At 35.1% G+C, this 17,193-nt stretch overlaps 2 protein-coding genes across 3 annotated transcripts; one reads left to right on the top strand and one right to left on the bottom strand.

Annotated features, from left to right (window-relative positions):
* The first annotated feature begins 42 nt into the window (after positions 1–42).
* Positions 43–4,766, top strand: LOC113091290 (mitochondrial ornithine transporter 1-like). 2 transcript variants are annotated; one of them, XM_026256713.1, is made up of 7 exons: positions 43–208; positions 841–939; positions 1,509–1,767; positions 2,508–2,645; positions 2,767–2,942; positions 3,761–3,919; positions 4,048–4,766. In XM_026256713.1, exons 2-7 carry the CDS (start codon positions 885–887, stop codon positions 4,167–4,169), a joined length of 909 nt encoding a protein of 302 aa, XP_026112498.1. In that variant the 5' UTR covers positions 43–208; positions 841–884; the 3' UTR covers positions 4,170–4,766. The 2 variants fall into 2 exon arrangements, with proteins under 2 accessions (XP_026112498.1, XP_026112499.1); XM_026256714.1 differs by lacking the exon at positions 43–208 and adding an exon at positions 253–448.
* A 186-nt stretch (positions 4,767–4,952) lies between these two features.
* LOC113091295 (transmembrane 4 L6 family member 4-like) lies at positions 4,953–8,742 on the bottom strand. The gene is made up of 5 exons (XM_026256718.1): positions 8,408–8,742; positions 7,863–7,928; positions 6,603–6,736; positions 6,333–6,519; positions 4,953–5,282 (listed from the first exon to the last, which is right to left on the bottom strand). Exons 1-5 carry the CDS (start codon positions 8,582–8,584, stop codon positions 5,274–5,276), a joined length of 573 nt encoding a protein of 190 aa, XP_026112503.1. The 5' UTR covers positions 8,585–8,742; the 3' UTR covers positions 4,953–5,273.
* Positions 8,743–17,193: the final 8,451 nt, after the last annotated feature.

Here is a 17,193-nt window from a genome sequence, read left to right as displayed (position 1 = left end):
ATTCAAGCGATTAATTGAAAAGATCCGACTCATTTGAACGATTCGTTTCCGAATCAGACATTGCCACATCCCTCCTTACATACGGATCCTTTTTCGAGAGGTCATGGTTCATCTGTTCGCAAATCTAGCAGTTCAGTAAGGATCCAGCATGAACAAAACAATGTCGCTTACGTACACATTTTCGCTGTAAGCCCTTTCCTGGGAAAAGGTAGGCATGCTTGATGGACGCTTATTGAGAAATCTACATTGGCACACTTTCTTTTTAGATGTTCTCGCTGTTCATAGTGTTCAGTTCAGGTGATGCCAGAGCACGTCTGTCGATAAACAGAAGATTTTGGTGCTACTTTATTTTGCATGACATAAAAGACAACCACATAAGGGCAAAAGAAACAGCCAGAAAGGAGTTTCTATGGAAAATAATCGCTGTGGTTGAAGAGCTTGGCTTTGTGTGAGTTTTTCAAAGCCACATTTACTGTAATTATTGTAGCTTTTGACTTTCTCTAGTCGGCGAACTTTGTTACTACATGAAACCTGAAATTCAGCTCCATTCTGTCTGCTTGTGTTACTTGACACAGTTATGTGCAATGTATTATACTTCAAACGTTATAGTTATACTGCAATACTTCAAATTCTGAGTTTTAAGGACCGTCTGTTTTTTAGTAAGCATTTTTTTGTTTGTTTTGGGTTTACTTTCTAAAAAAAAAAAAAAATATATATATATATATATATATATATATATATATATATATATATATATATATATATATATATATCTAACAGTGGTAAACTAAAGGTTTTAACCATACTGATTTTCTTTTCTCTGTTTCATCTTTTGCACAGATCTTTGATTTAGGATTTTGTTGGAGCGCTTGGCATATTTGACCATGGCACCACATCCTGTGGTTCAGGCAATAATAGACCTCTCTGCTGGGGCTATAGGTAACTTCACCTAACATCAGGGCCATTCTGGGGGAACATTATCCTGGCCCCAAAGATGATAGAGTGGGACACACTTTAGTTCGCACCATCTGTATTAAATCCTTTCTTTTGTCAGTTCTTATCTGACCTTTGAGCAGTGTTTTTGCTTACCCCTGTGGTTTCACAGTCTGGAACCATTGTTTCAGCAGTCCCTTCACACACACACACACATACACACACACACACACACACTCACACTGACCTGTTCTGTCTGGTTTAGATCATAATGATAAATAGGTGAGGACGTTTGTAGTGTGTTATACTGATTGTGGATCGTTGCTTCATAACCCTTAAAACAAAACTTTATTGGAACTTTATTTTATTGTTATTTCAAACCATATCTAAGTTATTATACCAAAATACAAGCCAATTAAAGTATGTAACAAAAGAAAGAGCAACACAGACAAATGTATGTGTATAATGATGATTGAAAGGGAATTATTCCACATTACTACACTCCTACGTTCCATTTGATTTATTAACAAGAGGTAATCTCTCTTTCTGTTCTCATGCTTCTCTTTCCTCTTTAGGGGGCACAGCTTGTGTATTTAGTGGTCAACCTTTGGACACGGCTAAGGTGAAAATGCAGACGTTCCCCAGTTTATACAGAGGCTTTGTGCACTGCTTTGTGTCTACATACAGACAGGTGGGCCTTCGAGGGTTGTATCAAGGTACCACACCGGCCCTCATGGCCAACATTGCAGAGAACTCAGTGCTCTTCATGTGCTATGGCTTTTGCCAAGAGGTGGTCCGCTTCGTCTCTGGTCAGGAGAAAGGGGCTGTGCTCAGGCAAGTTCAGTTTGTATTATGAATAGTACATTTATGCATTTTGGCAGGTGGCTTTATCCTAATGCGTTCATGCATTCCCTGGAAATCAAAGCCATGACCTTGGACTTGCTACCACCATGCTCTGCTGTTGGAATAGTATCTAGTATTTACTGGAGGCTCCAAAACAAATGCATGGTGGTACACAACGCTGTTTGGGGGAAAACTTTTTTTATTTTTATTTTTAAGAGTTTTGAGTCTCTTATCGGATCACAGAGAATGCTTTATTTGATTGATTTACAGTAAAACCAGAAATCATGTGAAATATTACAATTTAAAATTCTATTTAATATATTTTAAAGTGTAATTTATCCCTGTGAGGGCAAAGCTGAATTTCCAGAAACCATTACTCCAGTCTTCAGTGTCACATCATCCTTCAGAAATCATTTGAATATGCTGATTTGGTGTTCAAGAAACATTTCTATGATCAGTGTTGGAAAATGTTGTGTAGCGTAATATATTTGTGGAAACTCCAGTACATTTTTCACGGTTCTTTGATGAATTATTTTTTCAATCTTTTCACTTTTGGTAGCTTTAATGCATCTTTGTTGATTTGATCTGTATTAATTTGTATCCTTGTATTAATAAAAAAAAAAAAAAAATCTTACCAGAAACTTTTGGCACAGTAATGTATATGCATTTCATAAATTTTTGCTTCTTTTTAGGCTTATTTTGCATGTGTGTGATTGTTTATTTCTGTTCAGTGACGTGCAGAAAGCGTGCGCAGGCTCCGTGGCCTCAGTTTTCTCCTCTCTGGTCTTGTGTCCCACTGAGCTGGTGAAGTGCCGATTGCAGGCTATGCATGAGATGACCACTTCTGGCAAGATCACCCACAGTCAGAAGTAAAGATTGAGCCATCTTTTCTGTGGACACTGTGTACTTTTTTTGATTTACTTTTAAGAGCAGGATTACTCATGATATTATTTGTCTCCTTTCTTCTTAAGTTATGTCTGTGTTTTTCAGCACAGTTTGGTCAGTGATAAAGTCCATTATGCATAATGATGGTCCAGCAGGGTTCTTCCAGGGTTTAACCACTACAATTGCCCGTGAGGTGCCTGGATATTTCTGTTTCTTTGGAGCTTATGAGCTCTGTCGCTCTCTCTTTGCTGAGTACATGCACTGTGGCAAGGATGACATAGGTATGCAAACAGTTATGGTTCTAACACTTTAAAATGACTAAATGATAACAGCCTGCTTTGTTTCTCCTTTATTGATTGTTCTAGTATTTTTTGGTGTGTTTTTATTGAAATGGCGTACCTGAGTCAGTCATTAAGTTTAAACATTAAAATCAGTCAGTAATCAATTAACTCTTTGTTTTAAATATAGCTGGTCATTCTGTTTACGCTGATAGTGACAGAGATAGTATAATGAGAAAGACACATACCTCTTGTAGGCTGTAAAAGTTCCTTCTTTCTGGTTAAAAGTTAAGATTTTACCCATCAAAAGTTTGGGTCATCAGAAAATTTTATTTCATACTAATTTAGCTCTTTTATTCTCTAACAACGCATTAAATTGATCAGATTTGACAGTAAGAGCCTTTATATTGTTACAACAAATGTATTTCCAATAAATGGTCTACTTTTGAACTTCCTATTCATCAAAGTTTTCATCAGCTTTTCCATGTATAAATGATATTTTAAAATATAGAAAAATATAAAACATAGAATATTTAACAGCTGTAATAATATTTCATTGTATTACCTCTTACTCACATATTGATCTTATAAATGCAGCCTTGCTCAGCATAAGAGGCAACATTTTTCAGAATGTTTTCAAAAACTTGAATGGTCGTGTAGATTCTGTATTTGTGTTAGTATTTTTCTAGTAGCACTCCAGTCTCCTGTTTGCATTTTTATTTGCTTATGTTTGTAAAGTGCTTGCTGTATAATCTCAGATATGTGATGTCCAGGTTGATTAATGTCAGCTCTGATGAGTCTGTGTTGTCTGTCTTTTGTAGGTGTAGCCTCTACTGTGTTCAGTGGAGGTTTGGGGGGAGCTTGTCTCTGGCTTGTGGTTTACCCTATGGACTGTGTTAAATCCAGGATACAGGTCATGTCTATGACAGGCAAGCAGTCAGGCTTCTTCAAGACTTTCATGCATATCTTCAGAACAGAAGGTATATGTGAAGGATCTGTTTTTCTCTACTAAACAGTACTATGTATAAAATCACAGCTTTTTAAATGTGAACATTTTAAATATGTTACATGAAACCAACATTTGGCTCTGTTTTTCTCTCATTTTCAGGTGTGAGGGCTCTATATTCTGGTCTGACTCCCACAATGATCCGCACATTTCCGGCCAACGGTGCTCTGTTCTTAGGTTATGAAGCCAGCCGCAAAATCATGATGGCACAATTTGACAGCTAACCCCTAAACATCAAGCGTTATTTTCTCTAGTTGTTTTTTTTAAATCATTTTTAAATGAACTACTTAGAATTCACCATGGCCAGTCTATAGTATTTCATTCAACATGCCATGGTTTGCACACACTAACGCACATTTATATAATAATGCTAAGTTTTATTTATACACTTTAACACTTTACAGTTTTAGTTAATGCATTAGGTATTATTAACTATCAGTGAACAATGGTACTTAAAGGATTTATTGATATAGGTTGGTGTACAAATATACTATTGTTAATTCATTTGTTCGTAATTGTTGTTATGAACACTAGTCCCATCACTCCCTCATGCCTACAATTTACATTTGTAACCATGAACTATATATTTTCAGTGAACAATGTGGAATGAACTATAACTATGCAATTACGTTTTGAATGCTGTTTTCTTGAACACTTATAGACAAAAGGAACATTTGCGATTAAACCTGAATGACCCGACTGCCAACTGTCTATCTAAACCTAGTTTTAGATATACACCAAATTTGTTCGATCAATATAACTGCAAGTTTTGTATTCTGTTGTTTGGATTTTATGTTATTAAATTATTCATAAAAAAAAAAGACTCTGTAAAACCAGGAATGTATTTTTTTAACTATGCATATGATTTATTTTAGTGTTGTTAAAGTGATTTGAATTAACTTGATAATAAATCATAGATTTCTGTGTAGAGTTAAATTGTGTGATATTAAATGTGAATTAAAGTCCAACAAAACACATATAAACCACACTGTCTAACAGTTTGGATTTTATTTATATTTTAGTATTTTTATTTAATTTCAAAGCTATAAAAAACAGATACAAAACAAGTGTTATGCTATTAATTAAAGGCATTTTCCTTTAAAATATTATTCACACTTTAAGCCATTACAAAAAAAAAAACTGTATTAATCCAAAACGTAACTTATAAACATCAGTAAGAGACAAGAAGATTAAACGTACACAAAGAAAGTACAAATAAACCTTAATTAAAATGTTCAGATAGCATCTTCCACAAGAGGGCGCTGGTTAAGGATGCTGGATGGTAGATCAGAGGGATGTAAACTCTGGCACCCGGAGCAGTCAGGTGGTTACAGCGGCTACAAAATAACAATACTTTCATCAGTTTTAAAGACAATTCCTAGAATTTCTACTATTGCTCTTACTCTTTCCTCTTTTTTTCATTACTGAGGTGTATATAACCTACTGCCAGTAGGCCTACACTTAATAAAAAAAATGACAAAAACAAAATGTAAGCTAGCCATGTTATGGAGACGGTAGGAGACAATTGTCCTATAATAATATTTCTGTTTAAGTGTGAAAATTCAAATAAATACTCCTATTATTGAATTCAATTACAGATGAGAGTTCTGCCATTGACGGAAATTAAAATGAATAACAAAGTAAAAACATTGCTGCAAAAATACTAAAAAGGCATCTCTCTGTAATACTTAAAGCTGCAGTCCATGACTTTTTTGTGTTCAAAATGTATACAATTTATATAATTAACGTGTACACAATGAATCCATTTTCCAAACCGTGTTTTTATTTATTTTTATTTTTTATCCTGAATCACTACGGTACACATATAGTAAGCGTTTATACTCGGACTATTTTAGACTGTTTCTGGTGGAACCGCTGCGGAGTAGCCCGGTACTTGCGTGATTCGTCATGGACATAAGCAGAGAGAATCAAAAATAGCTCCGGCTTACAATGTTCTTCCGCGAAAAGCACGCAGTTCTGTTTATTAACCCATGGAGAGACAATGGTCACGGACTGCAGTTTTAATTCTGATTGGACAATCTCAATATTCATAAGTCTGATATTTCTTCAATATTCACTGTCGTCTGGTGGCAAGGCTTAAAGTTTGCTCATCGAATGCTTAACTAGCATATTTTTGTTGTGTTGAAACAACACGTAAGACACTTTCTGAGTCTCATTTGTGTATAGTGTGACGTCAGAAGGCCTCACTATTAATTTTTCAGTAAAATTGATGTAATGTTATGGCTAAATCACGGCTAATAGATTGTTTTTAAACATGTTTTGGACTGTTTTTCAAAATATATATATTTAACACTGATGTATTAGAGCTTTCCTTGTATTCCTCATTCACCACTCTCCTTATTCCTCAACTAACGTTAGTGTCTCACCCCTTTCTCTTTGCAAGTTCCACAGAGGCAACCGAAGAGGCCGTTGATCATCTGTGTGGCACAGAGGATGAGCTGCAGGGCACTGGTCACCAGCAGTGTTGAGAACAGACCCACATTAAACTCCACCACATTGTTTGGCTCTGTGCAAGTTTCCCAAGTGTTACGGTCCTTAAGGTAACTCTCAGTTCTGAGAGACAAAACACATTTAAACATATTTAAACACTAAGAATTGCCATTACATGCTCTAAAGTACTGAGGTGTGTCTCTTACAGGTTTTTGAAGGGAGTCCCCCAAATAAGGTTAGATTTACAGTATGGCCCATTGATTAGACCCATCAGCGCCACTATGAAACTATAAAGGGCGCCGACTACACCCACTGCTGCAAATAAAATGGACAGGAACATCTGAAATAGAAAATCCTTTATTAGAATGATTTAATTGAAAAAAATGTAAATGCAAATTTGCAAGAAATTAATTCAATCATGCAATTTTTCAGAATTAATGTGTCTAAATTTTCCACATGTTCATGCAGAAGACATCTTAAGAACAATTTCCCAATCACTCAACAACATGGCCGAAAAATGTTCACCGTTCAGTGTTTGTCAGCCAGTGATTCCTTGATAGGTTGCACATTTTTCAAGCCACTTGTCAGACTCATGAGTCAAAAAAGATGAACGGCTGTGTATTTTCAAACAAGTCTGTGCTTCACGCTAACAGGGACATGACATATATGTTCTTCACAACACATGTACTCGGTTACATTCTAAATACATTTATTTGTCTTAGTGTGTTAAGAGAAGATTCAGTTATCCAACTTAACAAAAATTCTTCCTTATGCAGCATCGTTACAAAATATTTGTCAACACAATATTGATATCACAACAGATCTAGAAACACATTTTGGTAACGTGGGACTGAAATGGCTGGGCCAGGCCACTCTGAGACTGCTCATAGCACACACACGGCCCAACAGTGTTGGAAGTAACGCGAGTTATGTAATTCCTTTTTTCAAGTAACTAGTAGAGTAATGCATTACTTTTAAATTTACAAGAAAATATAAAAAAAAAAAGTATTTTTTATTTATTGACTGACAAGTCTCCTGTCCCCATATTGGAAGAAATCAGAAGTACAGAGGTGTTGTGTGCACTGTGTGAATATTGATGTAGTTCTAGACTAAATGTGAATGTGCATTAATTCATCCCACCCGCAAAAAAAACAAACAGATTTAGTATTCATTTATTAACTTTTGAGCATGTACATACATTTCTATTTATTTATTTTATTTTTCAGTAAAATCTGTGCACTTACTCTTCCATTTCTAAAGTCAGAATATGAACACTTTTTTTATTTTATTTTTTCCCTGAACAGATTTACTTGTATGTTTCAAGCTCTTTAAGAGTGACAAATGCATCTCTTTTCCTGGGCTTTAAAAAAAAACAAAAAACTAATAACTGAATTTCTTAAGGATATTTATAAAATTTCAGACCACAAATAAAGTGTCTGTTGATGTCAGGATTGGAGCAAACTCACCCCACAGCGATTAGCACAACAACCCTGCTTTCCAGTCAGGTGAATGTGAAACGCTGGAATCAGCACCTGGAGGAGAGAGAGCAGAATTCTTTTAGATTTTCAGCACTTTGTCATTTGGATTGACTCTAACACACAATAAATGTTCATTTATGTTTCAAGGTAACTCTGTTCATATTGGATTCACTTTGATTCCCATTTGGCGTGACATTATTATAAAACCTTATTGGATAATCACTCTTTGATTCAAAAAGATAGGTGTTACCCACGAAACATCAGAACTGTTTTTAATATCATGGTTTCTTATAAAACAAGGCAAAAAAAATTACAATTAAAATATTTTTGTAGATTGCCAAATCAAATTAAGACTTGACATATTCTTACAAAGGCAGCTTATTTGTAGTCACCCTGTGACTGACAAGCCTAAACTAAACCTAGAATAATTTTTCTACAGTATATATTATCATATAGGCTATTCACTATGATGCATAAATAAAATTAGAATTTTCGTATAGTTCAACATTGCAATGAAAAAAAATCAGACTTACCAGAATCCCCCCTCCAATCAGTCCTCCCATGAATTTGACCTCCTCAGTAATTTGTCCATTCTGTGCGTACTTTACATCCCAGCCAGGAAAAAACAGTATAATATTACATATTATGGAGATGACTGCAAATGGGTACAGACTTGTCCCAACGCAAAATGCACATTTTCCCGTACACATGCTGCAATATGGGTATTAATCCTGAAGTCAGAGAACAACTGTAAATTCTACACTATTTAATATAAAAAGCTGCAAGATAAAAATAACTAGACAAGTTTGGTTATCGTCTCTGAGTCCCCCACACACACCCTGCCTGAGTGCAGAGGTTTTTATAAGCACTGCTAGTCATTTATGACTGAGTGAAAATAAAACCAGCCCATAGAACCCAGTTCCTCTAACCACACCCTGTTCAGACAATCTATATCTAAACCAAACAATATAAAATTATATTTGTTTATACATGTTTCTTAGGTGTTTGTGATGTACACTGTTAACCTTTTTTAACTGTTTGTACATATAAACCTTTTAACCCAGAAATCTCTGTTATTCACACAGGCTATTTTATTAAACAAATCAAGACTTTTAAAAGAACAGTCATCACAAATTAAAAACTGCAGCTTATAACCCCTATCTACAAATATTTCTATGCATTTCATTTAATTAATTTTCACAGGGATCTGTCACTCTGGTTGCCATAACACTCGTAAACAGTACAGTTTTGAAGAGGTGTGTGTGTGTGTGGGATGTGTTGTATTTACTTCACTAAATTATGTTTGCACAGGGTGCTATAAAGCAAATGCACCATGGGACTTTGGACTGTCTCTGTAGTGAGAGAAAAACACCATGAAGGTGACACGGCAAAGCAAATAGTGTTATCTAAAAAACGATTTGCTATTTCTTTTGTCAGTATAAAAGAGGAATTATTCAGTGACAGTTGCTAATAATTTATTTATTAAGATTTCCATTAAAGGAGTTAAACAAATTTGCAATGACTGATAGTAGACAGGTTATGTTTGTGACACAGTATGAGTTAGCTCTTGATGTTCACCGGAGTTTATGTTTGAGAAGAGGTGCAGTCATGGTTAATGGAAACACTGCAAGAACATGACTCCTTTAAAGGCTTTTCCTGTCTGCTTTTAGCCCCTTATCCCAGCATACTAAAACATTCCAACTGACACTCCCTATCAGCCAAGCCTTGGACAAAAAACATGTGTTTGTCAAATGAAATGCTTCCATTAGGGTCACAAACACTATTCACAAAAATCAGATTAGCATGATAATGACATCCTCCATTTGCCCTCAAAATTATCCTTTAATAGAAAGTAAAAACAATTCTAAAAGCCTTCTTTCTAGTTGAGCAAAATAGTCTTGTGTTCATGTTGTAGTCAAGTGTATCATGGGTCTGTGCAAAGCATGAATAGCTTGTTAGTTCTTAGAATTGTCTAAAAGCCTCTTTTGAAAACATAACCTATTTTTCAATATATAAGGTGGATGTAACTATCATAACTTTAAGATTCCCCATGGTTGTGAAATATGGTCCAGCATTGTAGTGCTGTATTTCAAGCACAGGTTGAACTACAGAGCAAAGGTTGTTGGAAATGGACTTGAATGATTTTCATATTCTATTGCTAGGTGTCTGGTGGTTATATCTGGTGTATACACCCGAAAATGAATGTTGTATTTGTAAATCTTGTCCCTTACAACATTATAAAGTTTATATGATAGACAACACAAGTCAAATGTGCACATGTGAAATACAAAAGACAGTGTGCTTTTGATAAATTAAAACATACTGAAATATGAGTGTTAGGGGAATACATAGAAACTTTTGCTTATATAGCTGTAATTATAGCATTGTGAAAAAACGTATGTAAAGGAGCCATCGTAGGCTAACATGACCTCATGTGGGCCAGTTGTGTATTTTTTTTTTTTTTACAGAATGTATAAAATAAATTTGAGACCAACTGTTTTTAAAAATATAATTAATTTGTATTTTTATAAATATGTATTTTTTTTTTTAACAAATATCGTTGACGAGTGCTATAGGCTGAATGAGCCTCGAGCGCCCCCTGAAGGAACACATTTTCCACAATTGTATCACTGCTCCCACAGATGCTATTGGTCCTTGTGGCCAGGCATACTGATGCCAAAAACGTCTAATTTGTGTAAACAGAAAATGCGTTGACTTAAAGTCGTTTACCTTAATTAAAACACTTCTAAGAAAAATGGGGAAGTGGTGAAAACATCTTAAGACTTCTGTTGCAGTGACCCAGAGAAGCCCCTCTTGAGAAGCCTCATTATTGGTGAGGCTTTCTTTGCTGTCCAACTAGAGACAGATTTGTTAGAATTTACAAAGTAAGACATGTTATGACAGGTCATTAGTTAAAACATTCAAAAAAGTTTTGTATCTACGTAATAAAAAAAAAAGACCACCAAAATTCACATATTTAATTTAATTTTACATTCCTCTTTCCATGCATAATCTCTCTCTCTCTCTCTCTCTCTCTCTCTCTCTCGCTCTTATTGTAGGACACAGGCCTTTCTCACTTAACTCAGGTGTATGTGGTGGATTGCTGTTGCAGTGGGGTGCTGATGTACTGGAATAAATGCATGACAAACAGTGAGAAAGATGGACAAGAGAAGAAAGACAAGGCTGAATAAAAGAGGTAATGGCAATCAAATAATGGCTTGATCAATTCCATATTTTATTCATTTAATTAAATTTAACTACAAACCATCTTGCACATTTTTGTTTCTTAAATTATCACGTCATTTCATCTCATCAATTCACAAGTCAGCCTCTGTGTGGCAGTAGTTATTTAGCTCAAATGAGCTTGTGAAGGTTGCAATAAAGCACCACTAGGTGGGAGAAGAGTAGTTTTTTACTCTTTATATTATTTCGTACTGTTGACTGTTTATGCAGATTCTGTTTTTCTCTTTCTTTCTGTCACTTCTTCAGATATAATTTTGCTTTTCTGGGTTTACACTTCAAAATGTGTGTATGCACTCCTGGATAAGAGGTTGTGAATCATTAAATGTGACCCTGGACCACAAAACCTCTTAAAGTTTGGACAAAAAAGTATCAATTTTTCAAAATTGAGATTTATACATCATCTGAAAGCTGAATAAATAAGCTTTCCTTTGATGCATTGTTTGTTGGGATAGGGCAATATTTGGTCGACATATAACTATTTGAACATCTGAAATCTGAGGGTGCAAAAAAATCTAAATACTGAGAAAATCACCTTTAAAGTTAGTTTTTAGGAGTGCATTTTACTTGTCAAAAAGGAAATGTACAAAATATCTTCATGGAATATGATCTTTACTTAATATCCTAATGATTTTTGGCATAAAAAAATGATTATCTTGACCCATAGAATGTATTTTTGGCTACTGCTACAAATATACCCTAGCGACTCAAGACCAGGGTCACAAATGTCTCGTGAAATGTTTGTTATTTCACTTTTCAGTCCTAAGAAATTTCTATTTATTTATGCTATACACTGAATATTTTCAGACATATTTTTTCTGTTATAAAGTATGCTTCTGATCATTAAAGCGCCTTTAACTTATTATCTTTTTTTATTTTTACATAATCATTTTTTTTTGCATGTTGAGTATCTTGGGGATTAGTAGGGAAGTCAACAAGTAGTTTAAAGGTATTGAAATGACAGCCAGCGTGTCCCCGGTGTTGCTTAGGTACTGTGTTGACGCTGTGGTGCAGTTTGTTTGTTGGGTCTGGTTGTGTAGTCTTTGTGGGAGGTCTTCTCTGCAGGGCTGTGTGTGTTTCCGGAGCAATGAAAACTCGCTGAAACATGAGTCATAAAGCGTGTCTGCATGCGTGTGATTTGCTCCTTATCTACCTGTCTGCCAGATCTCAATCTACTATCATATAATGACCTAATCTGCGTGTCTGTGTGAAAACGCCACTGTGTGTGTGTTGTTTGCCCTGCAAATGAGGGTCTGAAAGAATCGTGTGTGCGAGTACATGACAGAATTATGTTGAATTACTTCTGTATTCCATACTTATGACTTGGACAGATTTGGATTGTGTGTCTGTATTATCGGAGCACTTTGATGTGTGCTGTGTGTGATAAGCTGATGCAGTTCTTCGGCATATCTGAAGAATGTGCTCTTGGTGTATGGTGAGTATTTCTGTCTGTGTGGGCTGCACTCCAGTGGCAACAGATCCGACAGTAGATAGTGATTCACGGTGTTCTGAGATTTGGACAAACACGACTGATTAAAAATTCTGAAGGAGTGCAGATGAAGTAAACCCAGTTTAGATATGGGTGTTCCTTCAGTATCAGGAACTTTGATGTGCCTTGGATTTATTTTATAATTATTATTACTGTTATTTTAAATCAGAAGATTTTTAATGTTTTCTTTTATGAAATTTTCTTTGTGAATGTGAGGTTCACATTTACATGTAACACTGAGAACAAGAACAAAAAAAAAAAATACTTTCAGTCTTGAAATATAAAAAACACCATATATATATATATATATATATATATATATATATATATATATATATATATATGTGTGTGTGTGTGTGTGTGTGTGTGTGTGTGTGTGTAATACAACTCAGTATTACGATTGAAATCCAGTTCATCAAGCTACATCAACAAACATGTTCATCCACATACAGATGGTGCTTTATTAAACCCTCCCTAGCAAACTGAAACACTTTATCACATTCATTTTCAAGATTACCTTTCATAGTATTTGATGGTGTTTGTACACACATGCATATTTAAATACAGTGAAATAATGTTATTTTACATTTTCTGTAATATAAAATTAAATGTATTTTAAGGAAAATATATAATAACTAGGGATGGCAATACGATGATAAGTCTTTTTGTGTTATGGCTGAAAACTTAACTAGTCTATTTAGTCTAAGTACAAAGAAAACACTAACAACTAAAATCAGTATTTTGGATTTAGGCATTAAAACAGTATAGTCTACAGCATGAACAATTCAAATTCATTTTGAGATTTGGATAAAGCCTTAAATTATTAACTTTAAGTTAGCATTAGATGTCTGCAAAGGTGATCTAAACGTAAAAGCCGGAAATAAGCATGCACAACTAAATATACAATGTCAACTGATAATGATAAAAAAATATATCTAATATCTAACAATATCTGATATTGTACCATATTCTGCTTTTCAAATGATGATATGCTACCTGTGAAAGACAAAAAAAAAATTGTTAGTTTTAAAAATGTTAAGTTGATGATGATAGATCAGAACTTACGTCTGATTATAACTGAGATGATTGATGCTCAAGCTATGTTTAAATAATGAACATGTTTCTGGGGAGTCGCGTTAAGCTGTGTGACGTTAGTTAAGACGGTTGTGATGATATTCTGCTCACTTGTTGTTTTGTCACTCATTGGTTCATTGTTCTTACACAATCCTTCGGTGGCAAATGTTTGCTATACTGCATCTCTCTCCCATGAAGAAGTACCACACCTACAGTCTGACTTATACACAGACAAACCTGCACTACTTCTCTCGCACTCCTTTTTTTGTTGTTGACTGAGCATGTAAGTCAGGCATTATAATGTTTTAGGTGGCATTCAAGCAGACAGCAGTGCATAAATATGCTGTTGGTCCTGCTCTCTGTTGCAGCTCTGAACTGGAGCGCAGCAACTGTGTCCCGTCGAGTCATAAACATGAACATAGAGCCAACTTTATCTGTTAACTTTATCATGCTATTACATAGAGTGCATCACATAGTACAGTAAAATCACATCTGCATGTCAGGGTTATTACAGTTAGCTAAAATTTACACCATTGCGAAAAAAAATGCTAAATGTTTTATTTAAAATGAATGTTAGCTGAATATTTTTTTTTAATTATAATACAACTAGTTCCCAGGAAAATTTTTCATTTTCATTTTAACTTGATAAACTAAAACACTTAAAACTAAAACTGAAAAAGTAATAAAAACTATATATATATATAAAAAGGACAAAATTACACAGAAATAAAAAACCTTAAACTTTTTTTTTTTAACAAAAGCTGAAAATTAATAAGAATTTAAATAGTATCTCATTGATGTTTAAAAAACACTTGCTGTACATTTTGTCAAATTTGAGTTATGACTAAAACCTTTCGATTTGATCTGACCTGTGACAGATGGGTTTGACTCAGTTTTGCTCAGATTCTGAGAAAATGGTGTGAAAAAATTACACATTTAAACCATCTTTTTCAATTATTGTTTGTTTTTGTGTGTGCGGAACAGTTCTTTAGTCTAGTGTGACTGAGCATTATGTGACTTCACTAATTATTCATGAGAAATTAATAGGTTTGTGAACTTATTAGTTTCACATGTAGACAAAAAAAGGTGTGTATGAAAAGTTTACTCAATGGGCATTTAAATATTGTTCAGCTGAAATTGTGGAGTCTGTTTCTTCCCCTTTCTTCTCTCTCTGGTGTGGGTGTGGGGTTGAGTTTTGGGGTTAGTTTGGGGGATTGCTGTTGCTTTGGGAACAACCTGTGGAAGCCTCTGTTGCTAGGAGATTTTTGCTTTCAACAAGAAAATCTGTCTCCCCCTTCAACTGAACCCCCACACAGCGCACACACACACACACACACACACACACACACACACACACACAAAGCTCACTCAGTTTGCCAACTGATTAATTCTGAAAATGAGATGTTAATATCAAAACAAATCTTAAATGGTTAGAGGCTCTTCATGGCTTCACATATCTCTCACCCTACTCCATACACTTGACTTGCTACTGGATCTACACAATATGGAATATAATACTACATTAAATAAACAATATAAAGTATTAAAGTATTATTTAACATATCAAAACACCCTCTTTACACCATGCATAAGTGAGAACTTAATAAAACTTTCCAAACATATTTTCCATTGTAATATATATATATATATTAGTACAAATATCATTAATATTTTAAGATGATTTCTTATAGTTACTTTATTACTTAAACAAAACATGCACTTTCATGAGAAGGCCAAGATATCTTGTATTAATGCCTTTTTTTTATCAGACTAAAGACAACCTTTCTGGTTTATGTTTTTCTTTGTCACATGACAACAAAACGACTTCCTGTATGTTGGTTGTGCCACACTTACACCTCACTTAAATGTTTGTTAAAATTGCTTCACTGAAATCATAATTGGTTTTAAGCTTTTTTTTTTCATCTCAGGACAATTACACCATCTAGCCTATAGACAACTCCAGAAAATATCATATCGATTTATCAAATGTTTATGATAAGGTGGCTAATGTGTCCAACTAATTCTGTATGCATTGTATTTTTATTGTAGCTTATTTTTGAATACAATAACAATTTTATAACTTTTTGGACCGAATTTGACCAAAAATGAAAAATGAGCATGCATTCATAGGCAAGCAGCAAGATTCGGCTTTTAAAAACAGTTGTTATTGACTTTATGGACTTCTTCCTTCTTTGTACAACTTCCTGCAACAGTATTTATGAGTCCGGCGGACTATATTTGTCCTCATATGCGCAAGTGTTTATAACTCCCATCCCCCTTCCAAAACTCTTCCTTGGCATCTCCCCCCCAATCCTCCCCTCCCCTCCACCCCCGATTAGCCGGTCCTGACTACACCATTACCATGAGAATAGCGGGGAGCAGCGAGCGGGTTAAGCTCGGGACTGCTGAGAGAGGGGAGACGAGGCACTCAATGCAACGCTAATTTTCTGCCCGGTAGGAGAGCGAGAGAAAGGAGAACAAAGGCGAGCATAAGAGGCGCTGAGAACCGCGCGCTTTTACTGCGCGCACCTGCGTGCTCAAAAGCGCAGGACAATGAGCCTCCGAAACGGCCAATTACGGCCCGGACAGCCACTCGCTTTCTCTCCTGGAAAAAAAGCGGGCGAAGTATTAAAAAACACGAGAGAAAGGGAGGGATACTCTTCCGACCTCTGTGTTTTGATCCTCCTAACTTTTATCGTTTTAATCGATGTCCACTTTCTTCTCGGGGTTAGGTGACGGAGGTCAGATGTCGTCTCAGCACTCGCCAAAACTAAGACCCTGTCTATTCTAAATCAGTGTCCAGTGCAGTCGCATTGTCCCCCTTCCTTGCTTGATTTGGTGTGTTTTAGCTAATTATGATATTATTATATCGACTTAAATGCGTAAATGTAGGGACCATAAGCCCGCTATCGTATTAACAGTGAATTAAATGAGTCTGGTCGCTTTTAAATGGGCTGCCATATGAAGCAGATACATGTGGGTTTTGATTAACCATCGGAAAAAGCTCGTTTCAGCACTTTCGCAATAAAGGCCAATGTGGTCGGGCTGTCTTGCACTTATCACATTATCGTCTTATTCGTGAAAGTGTGTAGGTTGTGGCGCCGTTGAAAAGCAGCACCTGTCATGTTATCATTAAACAGACTTAAGGCCTACTTACTTTTCAGGATTTGCTACTTATGGACGTCACAGACTAAACTTAAGTGTGTTTGAATGTAACTGACTTTGTAAAAATCTATGCAAAGAACAGATGTAGTTAAATTCTAATCATAAGTAACAATGTTTTAACTTGTAGCTTCAGCCCTGACAGACCATTGCAACAAACCTGTTTAGATCAGAAAAAAATAGTTTTTTTTTCCTTTCAGTTATTAAATTATTTTACATTTTTTGTTGATTTCCATTGATTGTGTGTTTTTCTGTCTAAGCATGCTGAAATACACTTTTATTGGCATGTTATTATTGTATTTTAGTTGTAAAATCCAAAATTGGTTTTGAATGAGAAAGAAAGACGAGTGTACA

Source organism: Carassius auratus, unplaced genomic scaffold (genome assembly GCF_003368295.1).
Source record: "Carassius auratus strain Wakin unplaced genomic scaffold, ASM336829v1 scaf_tig00214183_4049273_7079891, whole genome shotgun sequence".
NCBI lineage: Eukaryota > Metazoa > Chordata > Actinopteri > Cypriniformes > Cyprinidae > Carassius > Carassius auratus.
This window is presented reverse-complemented; position numbering and strand designations above follow the sequence as displayed.